A 24,692-nucleotide genomic window follows, 5' to 3' on the forward strand; every position below is an offset into this window, starting at 1 on the left:
AATTTTAAAAAGATAAATTAGAAAACAAACAGATGTTGAAACTGCTAATTAGTTTAGAAGTGCTGTGGGCCATGCGGATGCTACCCATGGAGCAGCTGCCTGGTTTTACAAGACCTAGGAGCTACCATCATTCTGTCCTATCATGGTAACAGCAGGATGAAATGGGAAGAAGTAGCTGCCACCTGCTCAGAGCTGCAGGTTTTGCTACACAGCCATCACCCTCTGACAGCTAAACTTAACAAAAGGTATGAAATCAAACAGAGGGATAGATAGGGGTTTCCATTATGCTCAAAATAAGACTTCTAGGTCTGCATATTTTTTGTGCCAGTTTCTGGAGGGATTTCAGTTTCTTTACTAGGATCAGCAGTAACTTGGCTTGACCTTTAACAGGGCCATCATCTCCATGTCTGTTTACAGTGGGGGGACCACTATCAATGTACATAGAGCTATATGGAAACTGGGAGCAGCAACTACTTCATTTCTGCATCAGTATTGTGATACATGCCATAAAAAATCCAAAATGGAGTAACATTAACACTGTATTGTAAAGAACCCATTGCACAGTACATGACTGGTGATGAAATGACATGAAACAATTTAATACATACGTGCAGAAAGCTCACAGTAAATATGAGACTAAAATGAGACTTCCTTAAATGGCTAAGGGTGCATTAAAAGAGTCTAAAAATGCATTCAAGGCCGGTCAAGCAGGAGGGGTTCCACCCAGGTGCATGCTGCAGCATCCTGTGGAGAGCCCCCATGCAGCAGCGAGCACACTGGTGGAGCCAGCAGGGGCAGAAGCAGCAGGAGGTGGCCTTGGCCACCGTGCATAATTTGCTGATCCTGGGTTCATGTCCATAGTGACTTGGCAGGAGGGAAATTCAGTCCAGAACTGGGAACCTTCATCCCTACAGCACCCCAATAACATTCTTTTTTCTTACAGTCAGCTAGTCTTTCAAGGAACATAGCCAGTATAAATATTTCCACTGAGAAACAGCCTAATGTGACTACTGTCCATTCAAAAAACCAGTCCTAATGATGACAGAACTTCTTCACACCGCTGTGGTAGAAATCTATAGTATTTCTCAGGCAAAACTGTCAAAACGGTGCTACCCATAATCAAGCCTGCAGCTCCCAGACAATTTGAAGCAAGTTTGCAAAAACTGTGCATTTAGAGTGGGAAACAAAGACAGGCCCTGGTTGTAAATTAATGTCATACTGTTAAATTCACTGGGTTCTTTAGCAAGCTTTAAAGAAGCAAGGCTTTAAAGAGGAAACGCGACTGGAGTCAGACATGTTTGTTGTCATTAAATACCCATTAGTCAGTTTATTTTAGACTGAGACCTATTAAATGAGTCGTGCATATTTAACCATTTATTATGCTGAATTTGCATTTGACTGATTAGAATGAGTCATTAAGGTTGACCTCGAGTGAAATGTGGTGCATTTCCTGCAGAGCCTACAGGGTTATCACCTTTAGGGATAAACAAGGGATGTTTATCCCCACTCAGGATTCATCCCTGTGAGCAAAATAGAACATGAGAATATTCTTTTAGGTTTTGAATTGTTACTAGGTGAAATTAATACCTTGCCCTGGCCACCATGAACCAGTAGGGGAGAACTCTGCAGTGACAACTGCAGTGCAAACGGGTCAGCAGCACATGCTGCTGCTTTACACAAGCCAGTGTTGGGCAAAGGCTTTACCGCTGGTCACTCTAAATGTGATAGCTTAATACCGTTTCTACCCCTGGTACAAAGAAGGGATAGAATTAAATGTTTACTTTTGTCTGTCCAGGGCTTGTTTATATTAACCCAGCAGTACCTGGTTTCCTTGTGCTCCAGAATAGGTGTGACCTGTTTCTCCTCTGCTTCAGTCCCCAGGCCAAAGTCATGGTGTTTGCAATAGGATGCTCCTTCACCAGCTCCCTGCCAGAAAAATGCATCTGTGCCCTTTATGCTTTTAGCTTACTGTGAGGAAGGGGTCACCATAGTTCCTACGCTGTTAATTCAGGGATATTGGTAGGGTGCTCGCCAACTCCTAAAATTACTACAATGCGGGATGTTGGAGAAGCAAATGGCAGGCTTGAAGAGTCAGAAAAAAATTGCAGCATTGCAGTGATTAGAAGCCTGAGGGAGGAGAGAGGGGTTGTGCTAAGAGGGATGTGAGACAGAGGGTGGGAGAAGGGCTGAGCAACTCTGGGTCTGTCAGCCCTGCAGGCCAGCACCTGCACCACCCTCAGCTGAGCTGGGTGCTGCTGAGCAACCTGGCTTTTAGGAACTGCTGTGTGCAAACAAGAAGCACGTATAAAGAGCAGTCAAACCGCAAATGAATCTGCTCCCACCTGTGTGTCGTCTGCACACAATTCTGCTTTTATGATGGCAGCATCTGAGCAAGCCTGCAGTGTAACGGCTGCACGCAGGGTGTTATTTGCATAAAGTGTCTCCATAATACACATCTCATAGACAATTGCTCCCCTTAGCACTTTTGCCATCTGTTATTTGAAGTTGTACTAATTATAGGCAGGGCCTGAAAATGAGGAAAGACATGAAATTGCTTCAATTACTCAATTTTTCCCTAGGAGGAATAGATTTTCATTAATATTGTATGTTTCAATAAGTCCAATACATAAATTTCTTTTGCTCACCCAGAGCTATAAAGTCCTTTTTTCAACCCAAACCTTCCAGGAAGAGGAGGAAGGGGCCTTCACTGCTCTCAGCTGCTGCATGCAAACTTCACCCCAGCAGCTTCCTTCTCCTTGCTCTTAAAAGACCAGCTGACCTTCTGCTAGACTTGGATGCTCAAAGACCCATCCAGCCTGACCTTGAACACTTGCAATGATGGGGCATCCACAAAACAATATACATAAAATATATCAGTTTCTTATAAGTGGGTTGTTGGGTTTTTTTAAATAAAATAGAACTAACAGCGGAGGCCTGGTGAATAAGCCCAGTAGAAGTAGTAGTTAAATACAAGGTCATGGTACACATCAGTGGAAGTCTGAATACCACCATGATTATTTTTAAATGGGAGAAATAAGCGTGGTCCAGCTGCTAAAAATACCATCCCCCTTCATTGTGATGTACTATAATGTTGGCAAATATTAACCCCCTTAATATCCAGGATATAAAAAAAGCTATTCCAGCTTTTCTCTGAAGACAAGACCAACAAATCAGCTAATATTTAAGCATTACAGAAGCTGCTTTAAAATTCCCCATGTAGCTAATAAATAATACTGGCTTCTCATTTACTAGCTTTTAAGAGTTCTTTTCATTCAGGCAGCTACTGTTGCACTGAAGGATAAAAAGAGGCTGAATAAGTGGGAACATTTATTCTTCCACACTGCATTAAAACTTCAAATAACTGGTGACAGAGCAATAAGGACATTAACCTCCAAAGACATGCCGGTCCTTGCTGCTGGCCTGTGTTTGGCAACTCAAGCAGGTAGGCACAGGCAAGTCAGTGTGGCAGGGCCAGGCAAAAGTCTGTGTGGACAGTGTCTCAGGGCAGATGAGCACTCGTCACAGGTAATTAATAACTAACTTCACCTCAGCACTTTCTAGTCACAATTAGTGGACTTGTGTCAACTATACCAAACAATTGAGGTTGAAACAAGGGTGTTAAATGCAGCTTTTTGGGTTTGGGCTTCTTTTTTTCAGCTTTGCTGGTGATGGGACTACTGGGAAAGTTCAGCCACGATGGGGACCCACACACCTCTGCCCTGACACCCTCCAGATCCTGCCCAGCCCAGTACCCTCTGCCTGTGTGGATAAGCACTGTGGTGATAGGAAGGTCTCACCATTCAGCACATTATTGGGGACTGGGGCCAAGGCCAGGAAGGGAGGGTTCCTGCAGCTCCCCGCAGAGGGCATTTGCTCTGGCATAACAGGGTTCACCAACACTGGGGACGCGAAAGCTGCCGAGTCAGGGAAGGAGGGCAGGTCACGCTCACCTAACCTGAAACATGCTCTCCCTTGAGGAGTGTGCAGCAAGGCACAAGTATTTCAAAGAAAAATGTTTTAAAAATGTCTTGTCATTATTATAGTTAAAATATTCTTAATGTGATTTCAGTGGGTTTACATCATTTGTCCCAGTTTAAAGTCCCTATGGATATTGATTAGATTCATTTTGTTTCTGAGCACAGTTTTTTTTAAACCTTGATTATTTTGAGGCCGGAGACTCAGCAAAGCTCTTTTAGTCACACAAGCTGGCACCCGTAATTACATTGCTGTCGTGGTTTAAACCCAACCACAAACCTCGTCCACTCACTCTCCCCACTTCTTGCCCTCCCCCCAGCCAAGCACTGACCGATACCTCCTCCAACCCTGCAGTCCCTCTACCCCTTCCGGGTCACTCCAAGTTACATCCTGGGCATGACGTGCTGTGGTATGGAATACCTCTTTGGCTAGTTTGGGTCAGGTGTCCTGTCTCTGCTTCCTCCCAGCCTCCCCTGCTCCCTGGCAGAGCATGAGGCTCAGAAAGTCCTTGGCCAGACCAAACATTCGAGCAGCAACTGAAAACATCGGTGTTATCAGCACTGTTCCCAGGCCATAAGATCAAAACACAGCATTGCACTAGCTCCTAAGAAGGAGAAAAATGACTGCTGCTGCTCAACCCAGGACAATTGCCTTCCAGAAAGCTTATCAATAAAGAATACCTGAATTAACGTGCCTCTCCACAGCAGTTTTTGCTGTTGCCAAAACAGTTGCGTGTCCTGTGCAGCACACCTGGCATCAGACAAGCAATACGAGGCAGCTCTGGGTTATCCTTGCTGGCACTGCAGGTCTGAGATGCGCTGTCCTCTGCTGGGGGTGTTCAGCCTGGGGCTCCTGGCTAACCTCAGTGCAAAAACCAAACCAAACCAAACCAAACCAAACCAAACCAAACCAAACCAGCTTTAGGAGTTAACCTTTAAAGGGAGACTTTGAAATTGCTTCTGTGGTTAATGAAAATGGTGAATATGCTGAGCAGCACCAATGTGATTGGGCCTTAAACTGAATTTGCCAACGCAAAAATTAATCAACAGTTCCAAAAAAAAAAAAAAAAAACAAACTAGAAAACCAAAAGTACAGTACTTCATCAAAAAGTTAAGAACTCTTAACAGACTGTTAAAGGGGGAAACCCTAATAGGTGAGGATGCTTTATTTCCCCCTCTACTCACTTGCAAGTGTGAATTTTGTTTTCTCTGTATACACGTACCGCTGTATCATGTTTTATACAAGTGACAGGGGAACTGGAGGGTCTAAAACCAGCCACCCAGCATGCAGGGGCATCAGAGGGTTTGATCTCTGCATCTGGAGCTGGCTCCTCTACAGACTCCAAAGGAGAATAGGCTGTGCCTCCCAAAAAGGAAAGAAACTGAGGAACTGCCAGCAAGAGGCTGATGCTGCACCCAAGCACACACTGGCAGGGCAAGACTTAGCCCTGGGACCTCCAGCAAAGGACTGGTGCAGGCAGGGTACCTGAGCATGGTGTGCCAGGCAGGAGGGACGTGAACCCTGAGAAGGTTTGGTGGGAGGGAGGGTTCAGTGGTGGCAGGGCAGAGCTAAAATGTGCCCGCTAGTGCAGCCTCCCCCAGAGCTGCTGGCTAAGCCACGCCACCGTGATGGCAAGGCTGAGCTTTGTCTTTTACTGTCAAACACCAAATTTAATTCCAGTCTCTATTGAGAGACAGAACAAAGCTTTCCCTTGGAGTGGCTTTTTCTGTTTTCTGCTCTGGATAAATGTGCTTCTTACTGCGTCTTCAGCCTTTCCTGCAAGAGACGCTGACGTTACAGTTTTCATTGTCTCATTTTGTGCCTCACCAAGCTTTTCCAACTCAAAAAGTCTATTTGAGGAACCTGATCAAAAGCATATACAGTCTAATCAATCATGAATCCGTATTAAGGTGCTGGTGGTTAAAAGACATTTACTTCTTGTTCCAAGCAGAGTCTGATAAAAACATGCAGGGGGGAGGGTGGTAGTGCTGTTAACATTTTTGTTTAGAACAAATTTTTCTACAGCCTTACAGGTATAAACTTTTCTACATGTAAGAAAGACCATTTTTAGAGACATCTTATCACCCTGTTTCTCTCACTACCAGCATCTTCACGGCTTTATTTCCTCAATACCTGTCTGCTAGGTCAGATTCTCCACCAGTTTAAGCATCTACCCTTAAAATATGGCTTCACCTCCTCCTTCACTGCCTCGCCAGGCTCCCTTTTGGCCAACAACCATCCCATCAGCAAGCCTAGCTCCCCGCTAAGCCCTCCCAGTGCCGTCCATGAGCACAGGTCCGAAGAAACGAGGGAAACGCTAGGACCCACGTCCGAAGCCCTCTTCAGGCTCTGCCAGGAGCTGCACGCACACTCAGCGCTCTGCCCGCGCCAGGGGCGGGCTGGAAGGACCAGCAGCCCTGCTCGGCGTGCGAAGGCAGCAGCTAGCAGTGCCCCTGACGGACACCCTGCTGCTCTCACAGCGTTGGGTGCTCCCCATGTCCCTGCGGTACCCGGTGCCGGAGCTGCAGAGGGAACGCCATGGCGGTGGCAGCACGGACAAGGAGGGAGTCCCAGGTTTGCTCCCGCTGGACTGGCTTCCTGCCAAAGGTAGGCAAAGCCTCCCCTGCACAGGGCGTGGTGGATCCCACACAGGCTCCCACCATGCCTTTAGACCGCCTGGGCTGCCTGACCAGCTCATACCCAGCTCTTCAGTCTGCTGAAACAACCAACCTCCTGCTTGTCATGCCACTCCTTGTCACCAACCGAGTGACGGGCGAGCTTTCCCCAGCACTTCAGGCCAAATGCCTTCCCATCAGTGATGTCCCAGACTGCAGGGAAGGAAAACAGTCAAAGCCAACATCAGTGACAGCAGTGTAACCCACTGAGAGATGCCTGCTTTTATATCCCAGCTTTGTGCATGTACCCCTCTGACAAAGTAACTGTCCTCTCTAAATGTTCTCTTCCAGTTTTTCCTGCCATTTATATGGAAGAATAAAGCTGCCTGTAAGACTCAGAAAAAGGATCACTTATAGCAACTAATGGCCAACTCGGTTCATTCCACTAGCGCTTACAGCATTAAAAATACCCTACACCCAGGGAACGGTTCTGCAGACATGACCCTAATACTGTATAGAAGGTCAAATCAAAGGAGTTAGGGAGGCAAAATCCCAAGCCCCTACTTCATTAGGCATACTAAGATGCTGTTAATTAATTCCAAATGAGGGAGAAATAAAACTCCACTTGAGGTGTCTGCTGCCAGCAGATGAGAGCCCAGTCCTGTGGGCAAAAGGTGGGAAGGCATCATCAGAAATAACTTCCCAAACATGCTGGGAGCTTGCATGATCATGGACACATCCCAGGGATGTGCAAACATTGCACTTCTATGCATGGGGTTATACAAGCTGCTTTTTAATCCCATGGTACATTTTATGCTTGGTATGCTGGCAGTAAGGCACTCACTGCTTCAAGGGTGGATTCAGAAGTAGAGAAGCATAACACTCCTGCTGCAACAGCAAACCTCAGTGCAGCCCTCCCCGCAAACCAGGCTCAGCTCCCCACCAGTCTCCATCCTGATAGCAACTTTCAGCATCCTTTTGTTGATAGAAGACACCTACTCACTACTTCTGTTTCTTTCAGCAACCACAGTGAAACATTGCTAAGTATTTACATAAACAGTAATAGCAGAAGTAAAACATGTGTTTGGTCCTAGTTGTTTGCAATAGCTGTTTTATGTACTGAAGCCAGTTTATTACTCGTTTCCGATAAAATACCCGTTACTCAGGTAACTGAGTGATTTCAATGCAATGTACTTTTTGTCAAAGACAAGTTTAATTTTTATATTCAACATAAAGATTAAGAAGAAAAACATAGCAATTGCTCCATGCACATTCTACCTAAACAGGCTGCAAGCACACTCAGAAAAAAGCCCAGAGCTGTTGAAGATTCGGTATCTTTTATGCAAAATTAAAAAGCAGGATGTTAGATGTGCATGTTCATGGTGTGCTGTGATCAGTTTAAAAAACCAATAACCAACCAATGTGTGCATTCATCACTCAGATTTTAGGGGTTTTATTTAGTACAGAAAAGATTTATATAGAGGATATTGTTTGAAGACTGACAACTGAATTGTGTTTCTTTTCTAAGCCTATAATGCTAAGCTAATTTTATCTTTAAAACTTCATATGTAAAACATGATAAACAACTTTAAGGATAATTAGAACACATAATACATAAATTATCAAATAAGTAGAGTGTAAAACACACAGCAGTGCTATAGAAAGGCTAGGACCTTCACAGTCTCTCTTGATCTCATAAATATCCAGTGCTGTTTTGTTACACTACTTCCTTCTAGTACAGGGATTCAAGAAAGTGATTACCTACCAAGGCAGACAGATGTTTGTTTTTTTTAAAAACCCAAAACAAACAAAGCCAACCACAACAAACCACACCACCAACAGAACAACAACAAAAAAGCTCCCAAACCTTTGCACTGTTATAGCCATCCCTCTCAGTTTTCAAGCAAGCACTTCCCTTAAGCAGTGCTGGAGGAAGACAACAGCACAAACCTAGTGGCTGCCTGCAATGGACAGGGTTCCACAAGCTGCCTTGTACTTTGTGAAGTCAGGTCCCTGCGCTTCTGCTCACCCCATCACCCAGTGGCAGCAGTGGGGCCTCGTTAGTGCATCCCACACGACCAGAGAGCATGCTGAACGGGACAGGGAGCAAGTGCATTTAAGCAAACTTAAACAGGGGAAGTTTAGATTGGATATAAGGAGGAAATTCTTTCCTGTTAGGGTGGTGAGGCACTGGAATCGGTTGCCCAGGGAGGTTGTGAGTGCTCCATCCCTGGCGGTGTTCAAGGCCAGGTTGGATGAAGCCTTGTGTGGGATGGTTTAGTGTGAGGTGTCCCTGCCCATGGCAGGGGGGTTGGAACTAGATGATCTTGAGGTCCTTTCCAACCCTAACTATTCTGTGATTCTATGATTCTAAGTGGCCCCCAAGCACCCAGTGTGTGCAGTCACCTTGCCCATTTGCACAAGCCAGTGATATGAAGAAACAAGAAGCGGCTAACAGAGGACACCAAGTCCCACACACAGTATCAGCCTAGGGCTCAAATAAGCACAGGAAGTGTCAGGTACATCAACTCTTCTGGTCTTGGCCAGGAGATAAATTCCAGGGCAGTTTATGCAGTTCTGAGCTCAGACAACAGCACTGAAAGAACAATCAGATTAGAATCAGCCTGATTTTCCTGCTAGAGAAGAAATGCTGCAATCCAGATGCTTCAGGGCAACACAATGAAGACAGCAATCGCCCCAGAAGTCACATAGCTCCTATTCTCCTTAATCATAGAATAACAGAATGGTTATTCTATTGGAAAGGACCTTAAGATCACACCCACTGAATGTGAGCCAGGCATAGCAGAGCAACATTTTCAGCTCATAGATTCTCATTTAACCACTCAATATATCTGTTGAACAGGCGGTGCCCTACAGCTAATTCAGCTGGAAATGAGGTGAACATCATTGCTGCATGAAAGGCACCCTTGGCATGGTCATGTGTGACAGGAACGCCTGCTGTCTGGAGGCGCCTGGCATACATGAATCCATCATCCCGTAAGACATCATGCTGGCAGGTGAGGATGTAGGTGCGGGGCAGCTTCTGTAGCTGGGCATCACTTGCCAGCAGAGGGGATGCCCTCGGATCCAGAAACCCTGGGTACTTCTGGGCAAGTCTGGAGCTGCCGTAGGTGGGACTAATGTAGACATGATCTTTCTTCATCTCCTCAGGCAGTAAGTTGCTCCAGTTTACAAACTGAAACAAGTGGCTCGATTCAACTGGGACATGCCTGTTGGAGATCATCGCTTCCCTGAGAGAAAAATCCGAAGTGAAATACTCACTCCATAACCTGATCATAAGTGACTTGGATAAAACGGGTTTGTTTTCATTTTCTTGGTAAGATGGCAAATTCAGATCAAGGGCTTGAAGAGCAGGGTAAAGCAAAGCTTGGATTTTGAGTTTAGTTTTGACTTCAGGGTCCTCCAACAGCTGTAAAAGAAAACAGAAATAAATACAAAAAGTCAATTAAAAAGTGTTGGTTCTCCCACACTGACAGGAGATCTTAAAAGTAAGGAATTAACATGCGCATTTTACAACAAACAAAAGATTGTCAATAAGACTATGGCAGATTAATTTAGAGACATTCTAAATTCATAGGCGTTCACCTACAAGAGTACATTATATTAAAAGTGCTCAAACATAAAATATCGTTTCATTTTATTTCTTATTTTGAAGGATAATAATATTCAGGAAATATTTTTTGAAGCACAGAAACTTGTTGATGCATCGATGCTTTCTGAGGTAGCAACAAATGATTTTTCTATGATTACAGAAAATTTCTTACAGCTTAAAAATTGCTGCTTTCTAAGACTCCTTTAATCACTTCACATAATTTAGAGCTTATCCATCTGTTTGCTTTTTTAGCCCTGAGATGTCAGAGGTGTTACAACTCAAACAACTACAATTCTGTGCATTTTAGACATGTGGAAAATAAAATGTAATTAATTGAACAGTGACATTTCTTATATGTCATCCTTTTCCCCTCTTCACTAATAAATTTATCCCTCATCTTCTGCCTTCAGTGTCCACGGCAATTTCACAACCTTTCCAAGTGAAATTCATTACAATCTAACTGATTTCTCAAGAGATGAGCAACATCACGCTAACTTTATTTAATAAAGCCGAGAGAAGAGTGCAGAAGGCATTGAACTGTCTGTGATCAAGTGACACCGGAACATTTATTTTGAGATATCTTTTTTTTCTTTTTCCCTGCTATTTACATTTATACGAGTCAAATTGCTAAAATTCAAACAACATACCTAAATCAGTTGAAATGTGCTTAAGGACAGAGTGATATATGCCCTAATTATGGGCCAAATGACATTTTTTAGGGTGTAAAGTTTTGAAGGATATCATGGCATCAAAGCTACTTTGATGTCACTAAATGGCTCAAGTAAATCTGCTCACTCTGGAGCTTGGAGCCCTCACTGACAGCTCTGGAGGCTGCATGTCATCCTGTGTACCTGGACAACAAGAGCCATTCAGGAATTGCACTTGCAGAGGCTTTTGTTAGCCTTTTCTAAGTGTTCATGAATTAACAAACCAAAACATACAGAAAAAAACACAAAATTTTGAGCTGACAAACCAGCTTTGTTTTATTTACCTGCTGTGCCACAGCTGCAGCTAAGTTGCCACCTGCACTGTCTCCTGCAACACCGACCCGATCTGGGTCCACCCCATACTGGGAGAGGACACTGCTCTGAAGGAAGAACTTTGTTACCGAATACACATCTTCAAACTGGATGGGAAAATGATATTTAGGTGCCAACCTGTAACTGTTAGAGGCAGACAGAAGTCTGTTATTTCACACTATTAATAAGAACAAAGGCTTGCTAACCTCTGCCTTAGTTGGTGAATGTTTATTTTCTGTGCCCAGAGAAATGGGAACTACCTATCTCAAATATTTTATTACCCATCCAACTTCACAAAGCAATATCCAAAATAACCACCAACCACAATTCACCCACTGCAAACTTGGCAGCTTTTGTTTACAAATACTTAAAACTAGCAAGAAAGGACATGATCAAAAAAAGGTATTAAAAAATTAATTGAAATAGATTAATTTATTCCGATCCCTCAACCCATCTAGAACAAGAATCTCTTACTTGACTGATACCACGACAGCATTTAACATGTCTGAAGTCCGCCTTGTCAGATGATCGTAGGATTTCATGCCTGAGATAAAATGAGTCCCTTAGAATATACTCCAGCCTGTTTGAGAACAGACATATATACAGCAGCATATTCCTCTTTGCAGAAGTTTTCAGGTGACTTTCCAATATCTCCACCTGTTTTTGACTGGCAAAACACCAGTTCCCTGACTCCCTCTGTGGCAGCTCCCATGAAACAAAAGGCAACACTTAACATGAGCCGCTGAGGTCTTACATACAGACCGTTGGTACTGGCCAAAAAGAGTTTACCTGCGTGTCCTACACACCATCCTCCACCATGAAAGTAAACCACTGCCCTCCTCAGCCCATCAGATGCCTTTCTGGGCAAGTACAGACGGACGGTAACGTTGTTCAACTCTGTGTCTGTCACAGTGACATTTTCATCAGACATGGGCATGACATATTCAGCAGTTGTGATCAGTCTCAAAACTTCCACATGGTTCGTCAGATCCAGATACTCAGCAACCTCAGCCTAAAGCCCAAGACAAAGGGAAACAGTAAGTTAAATAATAACAGCCTTAGTTACTGTCACAGAGTAAATGTCTCAGAGATTAAAGCCTTTTGATACTCTGTACAAGCCTGTAAAGTTGCTGTACAAGTCACTAAGCCAAATGCTGCTGACCTGGGGGAGTCACTGTCCCATGCTTTCATACCATTCAGCCTGAGCAGTTCAGCTCCCCTGTCTCCCATCACTTCCATGTGAAGCTCAGCAGCGGTGGCTGGAAGGCAGCCCAGGCACACCACCACTTCTCATTGCTAAGACCATGACTGGCAGCACAAACTTAAAGGATAACAAGGATGCAACAGGGGATGTGGAAGAAAGCAGAATCAGATGAAATGTCCCAGTTACCGAGCACAAGGGTCTGCTCAATGAGTTCGACCTCCTCATCTTTCCAGACAGTGACCACAAAGCCAAGTAATAGCTGCTCCCATGATGGACTCCTGAAGCAAAAGCATCCAGTACTTTCAGGATGCCCAGGACACTGGTGGCCCAAACACAACAATATAGCAATTTGACTTCAAGCTGCGCAATAATTTTTAGTGATCAGTTCCATCCCAGTAGCCAAAGAGCATCATTTAGGGGTGAGTACCCTTTCATTATTAAAAGAATGATGAACTTTGAGATGTTAAAAAGGCAGAAGTCTATTTTTGCCATTTCACTGTGATCCAGCTGTTCCATTTCTTCAGCTTACATGTAAAAATTCCATGTAAAATAAAAAAATAAAAAAAGGGTAGTGATACAGCAAACTCCTTTACTGTTAACAGTTTGCAGTTTACTTCTGCAGCTGCTTTACATTCCTTTCGCATCAGTATGCTTCTGCTTTAAGGAAACACTTTAACCTGTCTACTTCTCAAGAACTGATAAGCTGGAGGAAGGGGTATATTTGTGTCCTCTTACCTACAGGTCCATGGCGGCTGCCTGCAAAGTTTGTCAAGCCTTGGCATGAGCTGAACAGAGGAGTGGAGGAACCCAATGCCTCAGCTACAGGAGCCGACCGTGAATACCCCAAGCAGAATGAGAGAGAGGAACAGAAAAACGAGTGATTGCAAAACATCACTTGGGGGCAACTGAAAAGTAACAACTTGAATATGTGTGCTTGTAAATTATTAGAGGCTGTGATTTTGTGTATGAAACCACCTGTATTTACTAGCCAGTTGCTAATAAGAAACTACACCTTGTGTTGTATGGATTTGTCATTTGTAAAAGAGATGTTAGAGCATGCAAATTCGCAGCAGCTGCTAGAAAATGCTAAGGCAAAGGCTAGAAAGATTCTAATATGACAGTAGTGTTATAAAGCAGGTAATTTCCAAATTTCTTTGGTTAGTCCCTCACTGCCATCAGCATCTTCAACATGCTGCTGCACCCTGTAATAGTTACTCTGGTAATGTAAATCTGTGTGTGCTTTGCTGTAGTAGGGACTTGTTACTGGATGAAGCAGGTGAAACTCTGCATTGACAATAAGGTGCAAGGACTGAGGTTGACCAAATGCCTGCTACCACAGTCAAGGGCAAGACTGGGTTGGCCTCTGTGTTTGACACCAAGAAGAACCTTTAGCTCCGCTGTTGGCTCGCTAAACAAACTAATGCTACAGCATCCACTCTCTCTGCGTTACTCACTGATGTTGATTCTATTAGACACGAGACTTTGCAAAATAGGGCAGCAGGAGACTAACGAGGAAACGCACTTGCACCACAAACAGCCGGATTATGCACGGGTAAAGATCTCTACTGGCGCTACAAAGAAAAAGCGGCAGGTCATAGTAATAGGGGACTCTACTTTGAAAGGGACGGAAGCACTCGTCTGTCGGCCTGACCCCGTCTCGAGGGAGGTGTGCTGCCTACCAGGGGCACGGATCAGGGATATTACAGAGAGGCTGCCTGCTCTAGTAAGTTCCACGGACTATTGCCCACTCCTGGTGATCCATGTGGGTGCTAGGGATATAGGTAGTAGTAGACTGGGGACCATAAAGAAAGACTACAGAGCCCTGGGAGAGGTGGTTAGGGGCTCCGGTGCTCAGATAGTCTTTTTGTTGTGAGTGCTCCATCCCTGGCAGTGTTCAAGGCCAGGTTGGATGAAGCCTTGGGTGACATGGTTTAGTGTGAGGTGTCGCTGTCCATGGCAGGGGGGTTGGAACTAGATGATCTTGAGGTCCTTTCCAACCCTAACTATTCTATGATTCTAACTGATTTTCTCCTCTTAGCGCATGGGTGTGAAATTTTAGAAGGAATGTGTTGTATGAACTTATCAGATCAGAATCTATACATGGAAGTATCCATGTAAGCTGAAAAGATAGTGTGATGAAGTTAAGGGAGGATGATAAAGATTGGCTATCATCCCTTTTTTCTGGCTGGGGTATAACTGGATGGTTATTAGTCTTGGTCAAAGGAGGATTGATCTTGTTGTGTGTCTTTTGCCATTATCTGTATTGTACCTTGTTTGTTACAATGTATTCAATGTATGACAATGAATGCTATGAAGCATGTTTGGCTTGTGCAACAAGAAAAAGGGGGAGATGTGGATAGATTTTTAGCAAAGAATGGCCACGTTCCCAAGTCAGCAAGTGCCTACGTGGAGCTCGACATGAATCGAGGATGAAGGAGGAAGTGGGTAAGGAAGCAAAAGTAACGGTGCAAGCAAGATAAGAAGAAACTGAAATGTGCTAAGATACAAAATAGTGAACTGTTAGGAAGTTTTAAAGGTTAAGTTCCCGTATGCTTATTTGACCAATCCTATACTAGTTGCTATATGCTGCAAGAATATGTATCAAAGCATAATATACTAAGCTATTATATATGTACCCATTTATGATACAGCAAGCTATTGAAGATGTATCTCATTATACTACAGCAAGCTATTGTAGATGTATCCAAATATAGTACAGCTAGCTATTGTATATGTAACCATAATTGCTGTGTGTTACAAGAATATGTATCCGATTATAATACAGCAAGCTATTGTAAGCAGATGCAGACAACAGTATAAAAATGATAGATGCTTTGTAATAAACAGCTTTTGTCAGATCACACTGATCTCTGACTGAGTCCATTTTTTTCTGCAGCATCTCTGCATTTCTCTATACAATGAAGAGGTACTCCTACTGAATAGCAAAACAAGAGTCATGTTAATAGTTCATTCCACGTTGTCAGCAGATAAGACAAAATACATGTATCACTATACCTTCTGAAGCTGTTAGCTGCTCCCATCATCCTTGAGGAAGATTAAGCTGTCTGGGTCATGGAGTCCTTCCATTACATTGGTTTAATATTTCACAATAAAAGCTGAGAATAACTCTGCCACTGATGTTCTGATTCCCAGCAGCTCTCTGCCAGGGAGAAAGTTCCCTGATGAATGAACAGGCAGGACAGCTCTGGTGTGGCATCACTGCTGTCAACCACACTGGCTCCAGCCTGACTCCAACAAAGGACAATCCCAGTGATTCCCTCACCTGGAGAGACTCCACAGGCCAGGAGCAGCACCAGCCAGGAGAGGAAATAGTGAAGACACTAACCAGGATCTCTGTCTGCCTGACGGGTGCTTTAGTCTGAAGTCTTACACACCCACGGGATTAGCTTTTTACAAAGATTCGTTTTCCCAGAAACATTGAGCAGTTGCAGAGCAGCACTGGAGCCCCAGCCCTGTGCAGCCCTCAAGGGAAGGGAGCAGAGGGTCCTTGAGTGTCCTGGGCACCGTCAGCACACCAGGCAGAGCTATGCAAAAGACAGGGAAAACTTTCCCAATGGACTGCGCAGAAATTCCCCAACAGAAGAAAAGCAATGTGGTTCAGGGAGCTCAGAACCCAGGAGCTGCCAGCTTTTAATGCTGTTAAAGCAGTTTCCATTGAAATTCACATTTTAATAATTTATTATGAAATTCTGTGGTTCTAAATGAAATTACAGTTATTCTAAAATGCTAAACAAAATTAAAACAAAACAAAACAAAACCCCCTAGCGAGTAAACCTACAGCTGAAATGCAAGCTCCAAAGAGTAATATTCATCAGCTTTAGCTCTCTGGCACCACGCAGATTTAGACAGTTTAAAGAATTTCAGAACCTCTTTCCGTCAATGGCTATTTTAAATCAGGAACATAAAACTTCTTTTTTAAAACATGCGTGGCTTCCACTACACTGATTTTTTGGTACACAAGAACAAACCCAGGTGAAAACATTGCCAACTGCATTTGCTACAGACTGTGCAAGAAATGTAGATCCAAATGACTCCCTCCAAACTCAGCAGCTCCCCAGAGGAGGCATCATATTTCCTCACAGCTGCCTTCAGGGAACTGTGATGAGTAAACATGTGACCATTGGTTATACATACATATCTCTGCCTATGCCCCCAGCTTTTTACCTCTTACATTGGATTAAACTGTGTTTAAAAAAAAAAAATTAGTTCTCATATTGCTTTTAAGATGTTTGAAATATATATTAAAACCATCAAACATCTGTAATAGGCAACAAAAAGACAAAAAAAAAAATTCACAATGACTGGAAGAAAAATAAAATCTTTATTTACTATCCTGAGGAAGATGGTGTGAATACCTATTTGAACAAAATATTAGCCAGAATAGAGATTGACTGTGGGTAGAGCATGATCTCAGCCACATGAAATGCCAGCAACATAAGGAATTCCTACCATGTGCACCCTCCTTAAAGTACAGGACCTTGTACTTCATATTTCTGAACTTCATGAGTTTCGCATTGCCCCACCTCACAAGCATGTCAAGGTCCCTCTGGATGGCATTCCTTCCATCCAGCTATCAATCAAACCACACAGCTTGGTGTCATCGGCAAACTTGCTGAGGGCGCACTCAATCCCACTGTCCATGCCAGCGATGGAGATGTTGAACAAGACCGGTCCCAACACTGACTCCTGAGAGACACCACTTGTTACATGTTTCCAGCTGGACATTGAGCCGTTGACCACAACTCTCTATGTGCTGCTGTCCAGCCAATTCTTTGTTCACCAAGTGGTCCACCCATCAGATTGATGCCTCTTCAGTTTAGGGACAGGGATGTCATGTCAAACAGTGTTGAATGCTTTGCACAACTCCAGGTAGATGACATCAGCTGCTTTGCCCCTATCCATCAGTTCTGTAGCCCTACCATAGAAGGCCACCAGATTGGTCAGGAAGGATTTGCCCTTGGTGAAGCCATGCTGGCTGTCACCAACCATCTCGTTGTTTTTCATGTGCCCTTGCATGGTTTCCAGGAGAATCTGCTCCTTGATCCTGCCAGGCACAGAGGTGAGACTGACTGGTCTGTAGTTTCTGTAAGGGTGGTGAGGCCCTGGAACAGGTTCCCCAAAGTGGTAAATGCTCCATCCCTGACAGTGTTCAAGGCCAGGCTGGATGGAGTCTTGGGCGACATGGTCTAGTGTGAGGTGTCCCTGCCCATGGCCAGGGGGTTGGAACTAGATGATCTTAAGGTCCTTTCCAATCCTAACTGTTCTATGATTCTATGATTCCTGGGTCTTCCATTTTCCCCTTCATAAAAATGAGGGTTATATTTCCCTTTTTTCAGTTGCTGGGAACTTCACCTGACTGCCATGATTTTTCAAATATGATAGATAGAGGTTTCGCAACTTCATTCGCCAGCTTCCTCAGGACCTATGTATGGATTTCATCAGGTCCCATGGACTTGTGCACATTCAGGTTCCTAAGATGATCTTAAATCTGATCCTCTCCCACAGTAGGCCTAAGGTCTTTATTCTCCCAGTCCCATCATCTGCCTTCCAAGACTTGAGCAGTGTGGTCAGAGCACTTGCCAGGGAAGACTGAGGCAAAGAAGTCATTGAGAACCTCAGCCTTCTCCAAATCCAGGGTAGCCAGTTCTCCTGAGAGCTTCTGGAGAGGTCCCACATTGTCCCTACTCTGTCTTTTGTTAGCAACATACCTACAGAAGCCCTTCCTGTTATCTCTGACAACCCTGGCCAGATTCAATTCTAACTGAGACTTAGCTTTCTTGACCTGGTCCCTAGCTTCCCAGGCTGTGTCCCTGTATTCTTCCCAGGCTGCCTGTCCTCGCTTCCACCTTCTATAAGCTTCCTTTTTTCTTCTGAGCTTTCTCAGCAGCATCTTATCCATCCATTAAGGCCTCCTGGCCTTCTTGCCCTATTTTCTTGTTGTCAGATGCAATGCTCCTGAGCTTGTAGCAGGCGATCCTTGCCTATCAATCAGCAGCCTTGAGCACTCCTGCCCTCTAGGGCTATATCCCATGGAACCTTACTGATCAGGTTCCCGAAAAGGCCAAAATCTGCTCTCTTGAAGTCCAGGGCAGTGAGCTTGTTGTGCGCCCTTCTCTCTGCTCTGAGGATCTTGAACTCCACCATCTCATGATCAGTGCAGCCAGGGCTGCTCTGGAGTGTCACATTCCCCACCAGCTCCCCCCTATTAGTGAGCACAAGGTCAAGCATGGCACCTCTCCTTGTGTGCTCCTCTATTATTTGCAGGAGGAGGTTGTCTTCCACACAATCGAGGAACCTCCTGGGTTACTTGTGCTGGGCTAGATATCACAATGGTTGAAGTCCCCCATGAGAACAAGGGACTGTGAGCATGAGGCAACTCCTACCTGTCCTAGAGGGCTTCATCCACACAGTCCTCCTGATTGGGTGGCCTGTAGCAGACCCCCCCCAGTAATGCTCCCCATTGCAGTTTTCCCTCTGACCTTAACCCACAAACTCTCAGTTGGCTCATCACCTGTCCTTAGGCAGAATTCCATACTCCCCAGCCTATCATTGACATAAATAGCTACACCCCCTCCCCATCTGCCAGTCCTTCCTAAAGAGCCTAGTTGGTTTGGGTTTTAGATGAAAGAAAGGTATGAAGAATACAACTCCAGATAGGTCGAAAGTCATTTGCCACCTGACTTGCTGCAAGCGAGTTAAGAACTTAGATTTCTAGTTTGTTTACAGCAAAATTGAAAGAAAATTCACACTAACTGGCATATATATTTTCAGTTTAATGTGCACAGCTCTTGCACATATTCTAGTTAAACACTCAAAAAATTAAGAGCTGACAGTGATAATACAAGAGCACTTGTCTAATTTCAGGCCACTGTACAATTCTTTGAACAGGCATAAACACTAAGTGTGCTGATATAACTTGGATAAGAAGATCACCAATTAACAACAGGACTAAGTCTCCACAGCTTGGTTTCTACGTTGGAGCCCTGCAGCCACAGGGACAGCACTGGCATTGCGACGCAGAGAACTACCAATGGCCGCCAGTGGCTTTGCTGCCAGTATTGGCACCATGGCCTCTTCACAACAGCCCCCAGCAAAAGGGCACATAACCTAACTTTCCTCACAAGTCTAACTGCTGTATCACACAGCAAGAGAAATGATGAAATAATAAAAGCGAGCTCTTACATGTTATCTGAAGGTGAAAACCGGATGAAATTCAAAGCAGGTTTGAGTTTAAGAAATGAAATAGCCCAGCCTAGTGCAGATCCTGTAGGAAGTTTAGCTTCCTATAAGAGATGCTTTATTCTTTTCAAGAAGAATGTAAAACAAACACAGAAACCCCCACACTTTAAACGATAACCTCATGAAAGGTGTACCATCTGGCATTCAGGGTTCAGTGTTCTAAATCATATGATCTAGCCCTGCTTGCTTTATGTTTTTATAAATTTTTTTAATGTTTAAATCAACTATTCAATCACCTTCTATATATAATCTACTTTTTCAGAAGCTAGAAAGAAAGAGAATACAGCTAAGATCTTCCTAACAATACTTAATAGTGATTACCACCACATTTAAGAGTCACCTCTCTGTAGGCTTGGACCAAGCAATGCCAGGAGCTCTGCCAAACTCTGTGGTTTGGAATCAGGATGAAGGCAAACGGGCAGCAACTGGCATACTGCATATAAGGAAAATACGGGATCTTGTCATGAGCTCAATGAAGACAAACACATACACATGCCAAAACTGCATAGTTTTATACATAGTCATTACAGAGTTTACAGAAATATTTCTCAGCTGCTGTATTTTCCCTGAGGATTAGCACCTTGGAAGAATAAACATATAGGTCAAAGTGAGTCCTGCTATAATTCCAGTGAGCTTGCTGATACTCCCCCACATCAGGAGTAATTTCCTCAGCTTCAAGACAGAGGCTTCCCAGTACTCACAGAGTTTAAATTTTACATTGTGCAAAAACACTGGCCTGTGGTTTCAAGGCCATTATCATATAAAATCAAAAGGAAATCATACCCTCATCTGAAAGTCTCATCATCCCTCATCTGAGAGGTAAGAGGAAAAAGGCAACCATTTTGGGGTTTTTGTGTTCCTTGTGCTTTGGAAAGCATTTTCCACCATCCCTTTCCCCATCTTCCATGAGGGGAGCATGGCAGCAAGGACAAAAACCCCAAAACTTACCTGTGAGGGAAGGACTCCCAGCTGTGCTTTGGCAGGCAAAAAGCCTAGCACCGCCTTTAGGAGCTTATTTATCTGAAGGGGTGGTAGTTCAGATAGAGATACCCCTCCAGGTGAAGCTTCCCGTCAGCCAAACACGAACACAGGCAGCCTGTGAGCAGGGCTGCAAAGGGCTCAAATCCAGATTTCGTGGCTCCCAAGGAGTCAGGCCACAGACAGAGGAAACTTTGGGAGGATTTCACAAGGACTGAAGCCAGGGAAACACTCAGCTAGGAATCATAGAATCACAGAATAGTTAGGGTTGGAAAGGACCTCAAGATCATCTAGTTCCAACTCCCCTGCCGTGGACAGCGACACCTCACACTAAACCATCCCACACAAGGCTTCATCCAACCTGGCCTTGAACACTGCCAGGGATGGAGCACTCACAACCCCCCTGGGCAACCCATTCCAGTGTCTCACCACCCTAACAGGGAAGAATTTTCTCCTAATATCCAATTTAAACTTCCCCTGTTTAAGTTTTAACCCGTTACCCCTTGTCCTATCACTACAGTCCCTGACGAAGAATCCCTTCCCAGCATCCCTGTAGGCCCCCTTCAGATACTGGAAGGCTGCTATGAGGTCTCCACGCAGCCTTTTCTCCTCCAGGCTGAACAGCCCCAACTTCCTCAGCCTGTCTTCATACGGGAGGTGCTCCAGTCCCCTGATCATCCTCGTGGCCCTCCTCTGGACTTGTTCCAGCAGTTCCATGTCCTTTTTATGTTGAGGACACCAGAACTGCACACAATACTCCAGGTGAGGTCTCACAGGAGCAGAGTAGAGGGGCAGGATCACCTCCTTCGACCTGTTGGTCACACTCCTTTTGATGCAGCCCAGGATACGGTTGGCTTTCTGGGCTGCGAGCGCACACTGAAGCTGGCTCATGGTAAGCTTCTCATCAACCAACACCCCCAAATCCTTCTCCACAAGGCTGCTCTGAATCTCTTCTCTGCCCAACCTGTAGCTGTGCTTGGGATTGCTCTGACCCATGTGTAGGACCTTGCACTTGTCATGGTTGAACTTCATCAGGTTGGCATCAGCCCACCTCACAAGTGTGTCAAGGTCCCTCTGGATGGCATCCATTCCCTCCAGCGTATCAACTGAACCACACAGCTTGGTGTCATCGGCAAACTTGCTGAGGGCGCACTCAATCCCACTGTCCATGTCACCAACAAGGAGGTTGAACAAGACCGGTCCCAACACTGATCCCTTAGGGACACCACTTGTTACTGTTTTCCAACAGGAAGAAATATGTTGTATTGCATTTTGTACTTTGTTCATGTATTTTCTCTTAGACTTTGTACATGTGGTACTTCCAGAAAATACATGAAGGATTTTGTGCTTAAGCACCACAGAAACTACCTGTTTTATTCTTACAGGCTATTCCCCAGCTACACCTCACATAGATGCAAGACATTATAATAAATATGATAATGGAGATGTTCCCAGCCTCCCTTCTGCAGTGGGATGGGTACAAAGAGACTCGCCAGCACTCTGCAGGCTGGGCACACCAGTGGAACCAAGCATAGCTGCAACCCTCCACAGGGTAACCCAGGGCAGGATCAAGCCACCAGCTTCCAACCGTCCCCTGGAGTCCCTCAGCACCCACGGCCATTCCTGGCAGAGACCTGGAGAACAGCCTGGGACTGGCACAGGTTTTATTCAAGCCAACTCATACATTCCTCCAGGTCAGGAAACCTGAAACTGGAGAAAATCTTGCACAATGCGGCTCAGAAGCTGGAGAGCTCCCCAGGACCTATTAAAGCAAAGACAACAGGGCATGGATTTGACATTTCATGGCTTTCTTGGCGTGTCCTTTTGGGAGCTTGGAGACCAGCCTCTTGCTGAATTGTGTTTGGGGGTGGCGGCATTATTTCTCTTTTTTCAAACCAACATCAGGGAGTCAGAAAGACTAAACCAGAGTCCCCTCCACAAATTCAGACCTCCTATTATGTGATTATAAATTGTTGCCTATAATCAGATGATCATTCAGAATGTACTTAGGATGCTTTAGAGTTGCCTCAAATCTAATTTCCACTCACGCAGCTCCAGGGAGGCCATCTTCATCAGAGCCCCTTAGGATTACAGTTTTGCATGTGGTTAGAGCACGGTTACAAAACACGCTTGCCCTGCAACACCGCTGCTGAAAATGGACTTAGGCTTAACGGGCAGCCAGCACAGCAGCTGTGAAAAACATCAACTCCATGTTGAAAAGAAAACACATAATCCTCCAACACTGAAAGAAAACGCTTCTGTTTGCTGAGCACTGCTGTGCTGCAGGTCAGACTGTGCGAGCAGACACAAGGGACACTGAGTTATCTGTGCACGTACCCTCCTTGCAGACTACCTCTGAAAGGAGACTGAAGATGGGAAGAAGCAAGATCTGCATCAAGAGTGCAGACTACAGTTTCGTTCTTACCACTTTTTCATCTCCCACCACTCAGACCTCAAAACACAAGATCAAAACAAACAAGAAAGCAGCAGAGAGTCCATGAGTACAAAATCATCTCCCCCTCCCCAAACCTGTTGCTCCCTTCTGCTGGTTGTGAAGACCTGAGAAAAGGCCTCCACTGCAAACAAAGGCTGTCTGACACAGGGACGGCTTTGTAGATCAACACTGGATTTCAGTTACTGTCCAGAAGTGTGATGTTTAGCGTATTCTGCATCCACCAGAAAAATCATGGACTTCTGAAAAAAACCCATTTTAACTGAAACAACAGAAAAGGCAAAATCCCAAATTCTTGCACTTTAGAGCAAACAGCCTGGGTGTCTCTGCCTGCAGCAGCCAAGTCTTGTAGCAGCATGCCTGAAGCAAAACTAGAAACCTCTCCCCTGGCTCCTTAGAACTTCCTATCAATACATTTCACAGTGGAGAATGAAGCAGTCTCAAAATGTTTGGAGTCACCCAGAAAGATGTCTGCAACACTCGCTCCCTCTCCTCCCCACAAACCTTCATCTTTGACCTTTATTTTCAGACCTTGGTTACACTGCTGCAGCCACCACTGTGTACTACGTACAGGCTGGACTCAAAACATCTCCCAGTTTGATGTACTTGAGGTGGGAACTACAGCAGTGTTAGTTGTGCATGGCATGGAGCCTCACAAATTGCTTACAGATGTTTGAAGTGGCCGTAACGCAACTGTAAATGAAGCAGAAGCTAGGGATGTAACATATATAAAAATAGCATGGAAATACATAAGATCCCATTGTTGGTAAATATTGCCTTTTAACTACAAATACGGTAAAATAGCACTGCTTTTCCAGAATGTGACATATGGATCTATGCTGCTTATAGCTAGATACCATTTTTGGTAAGCAAAATCACAGTGGTATTATTATATATATATAAAATATATAATTACATATATATTATATATATAATATATAAGATCTGTATCTCAATTTCTACATGCTCTAGCATTATCACCACTATAACTAACTTTGTGTAGGTTTTATGGTCATTCTGTCAGCGGATTTCTATCAAACCACAAAAATCAGTAGTATTTAAGTGCTACAGTTTTCACTTCTGACATGCAATGCAATATTTCTGCAGAAACTCAATGCAGAGGCTCTGAGGAACAGGAAAATTCAAGGACCAGTGCTATAGCTGCAGAGGTTCATAAAGCAAAATAGACTTGTTAGCATTTGTCTATCTGTAATCACATTACATATCACATTTCCAGTTACTCTGAATATCCTTTTTTTTTTTTGACATTGCACAGTAAATCTTTTCTATAATGCTTAGTACTACTGTACTTCACTGAGTGTATTACCATACATATATATTTATGTATGACACATACTACCATATCTCTATTAGTCAGAGTCACCAGGAATGCCCTCTGCTCCATAGATCTCTTCCCCTAGCTCAGCACCAAGCTCACCATGCGTTCGAGAGTCCTGAAGGTAGCTGAGATGAACATCACTTTCCAGGGCTCCTCAAAGTCTACTGACATGGGACTGTAGACATAGTAAGCAAGGATGAGAGAGGCGAGGAAGAGGCACAGCAGCTTTGATCCCAT

The 24,692-nt window shown here is 44.4% G+C and overlaps 1 protein-coding gene across 2 annotated transcripts; it reads right to left on the reverse strand.

The window, feature by feature from the left end:
- Window positions 1–7,906: 7,906 nt before the first annotated feature.
- On the reverse strand, window positions 7,907–24,692 carry AADAC (arylacetamide deacetylase). Of its 2 annotated transcripts, none has more exons than XM_065672653.1 (5): window positions 24,555–24,692; window positions 12,012–12,234; window positions 11,697–11,766; window positions 11,195–11,366; window positions 7,907–10,020 (listed from the first exon to the last, which is right to left on the reverse strand). In XM_065672653.1, exons 1-5 carry the CDS (start codon window positions 24,690–24,692, stop codon window positions 9,412–9,414), a joined length of 1,212 nt encoding a protein of 403 aa, XP_065528725.1. In that variant the 3' UTR covers window positions 7,907–9,411. The 2 variants fall into 2 exon arrangements, with proteins under 2 accessions (XP_065528725.1, XP_065528726.1); XM_065672654.1 differs by lacking the exon at window positions 24,555–24,692 and adding an exon at window positions 15,442–15,494.

The sequence above is a fragment of the Lathamus discolor genome, chromosome 3, assembly GCF_037157495.1.
Source record: "Lathamus discolor isolate bLatDis1 chromosome 3, bLatDis1.hap1, whole genome shotgun sequence".
In the NCBI taxonomy this organism is placed as follows: domain Eukaryota; kingdom Metazoa; phylum Chordata; class Aves; order Psittaciformes; family Psittacidae; genus Lathamus; species Lathamus discolor.

Excerpts from the sequence above, each read along its gene's own strand:
- AADAC (XM_065672653.1), bottom strand. The coding sequence starts at position 24,692 with ATGGGATCAAAGCTGCTGTGCCTCTTCCTCGCCTCTCTCATCCTTGCT. Across the intron at positions 12,235-24,554 it reads TCAGGACTCTCGAACGCATG|GCTGAGGTTGCTGAGTATCT; the intron begins GTGAGCTTGGTG and ends CTTGGGCTTTAG. Across the intron at positions 11,767-12,011 it reads ATGGTGTGTAGGACACGCAG|GCATGAAATCCTACGATCAT; the intron begins GTAAACTCTTTT and ends ATTTTATCTCAG.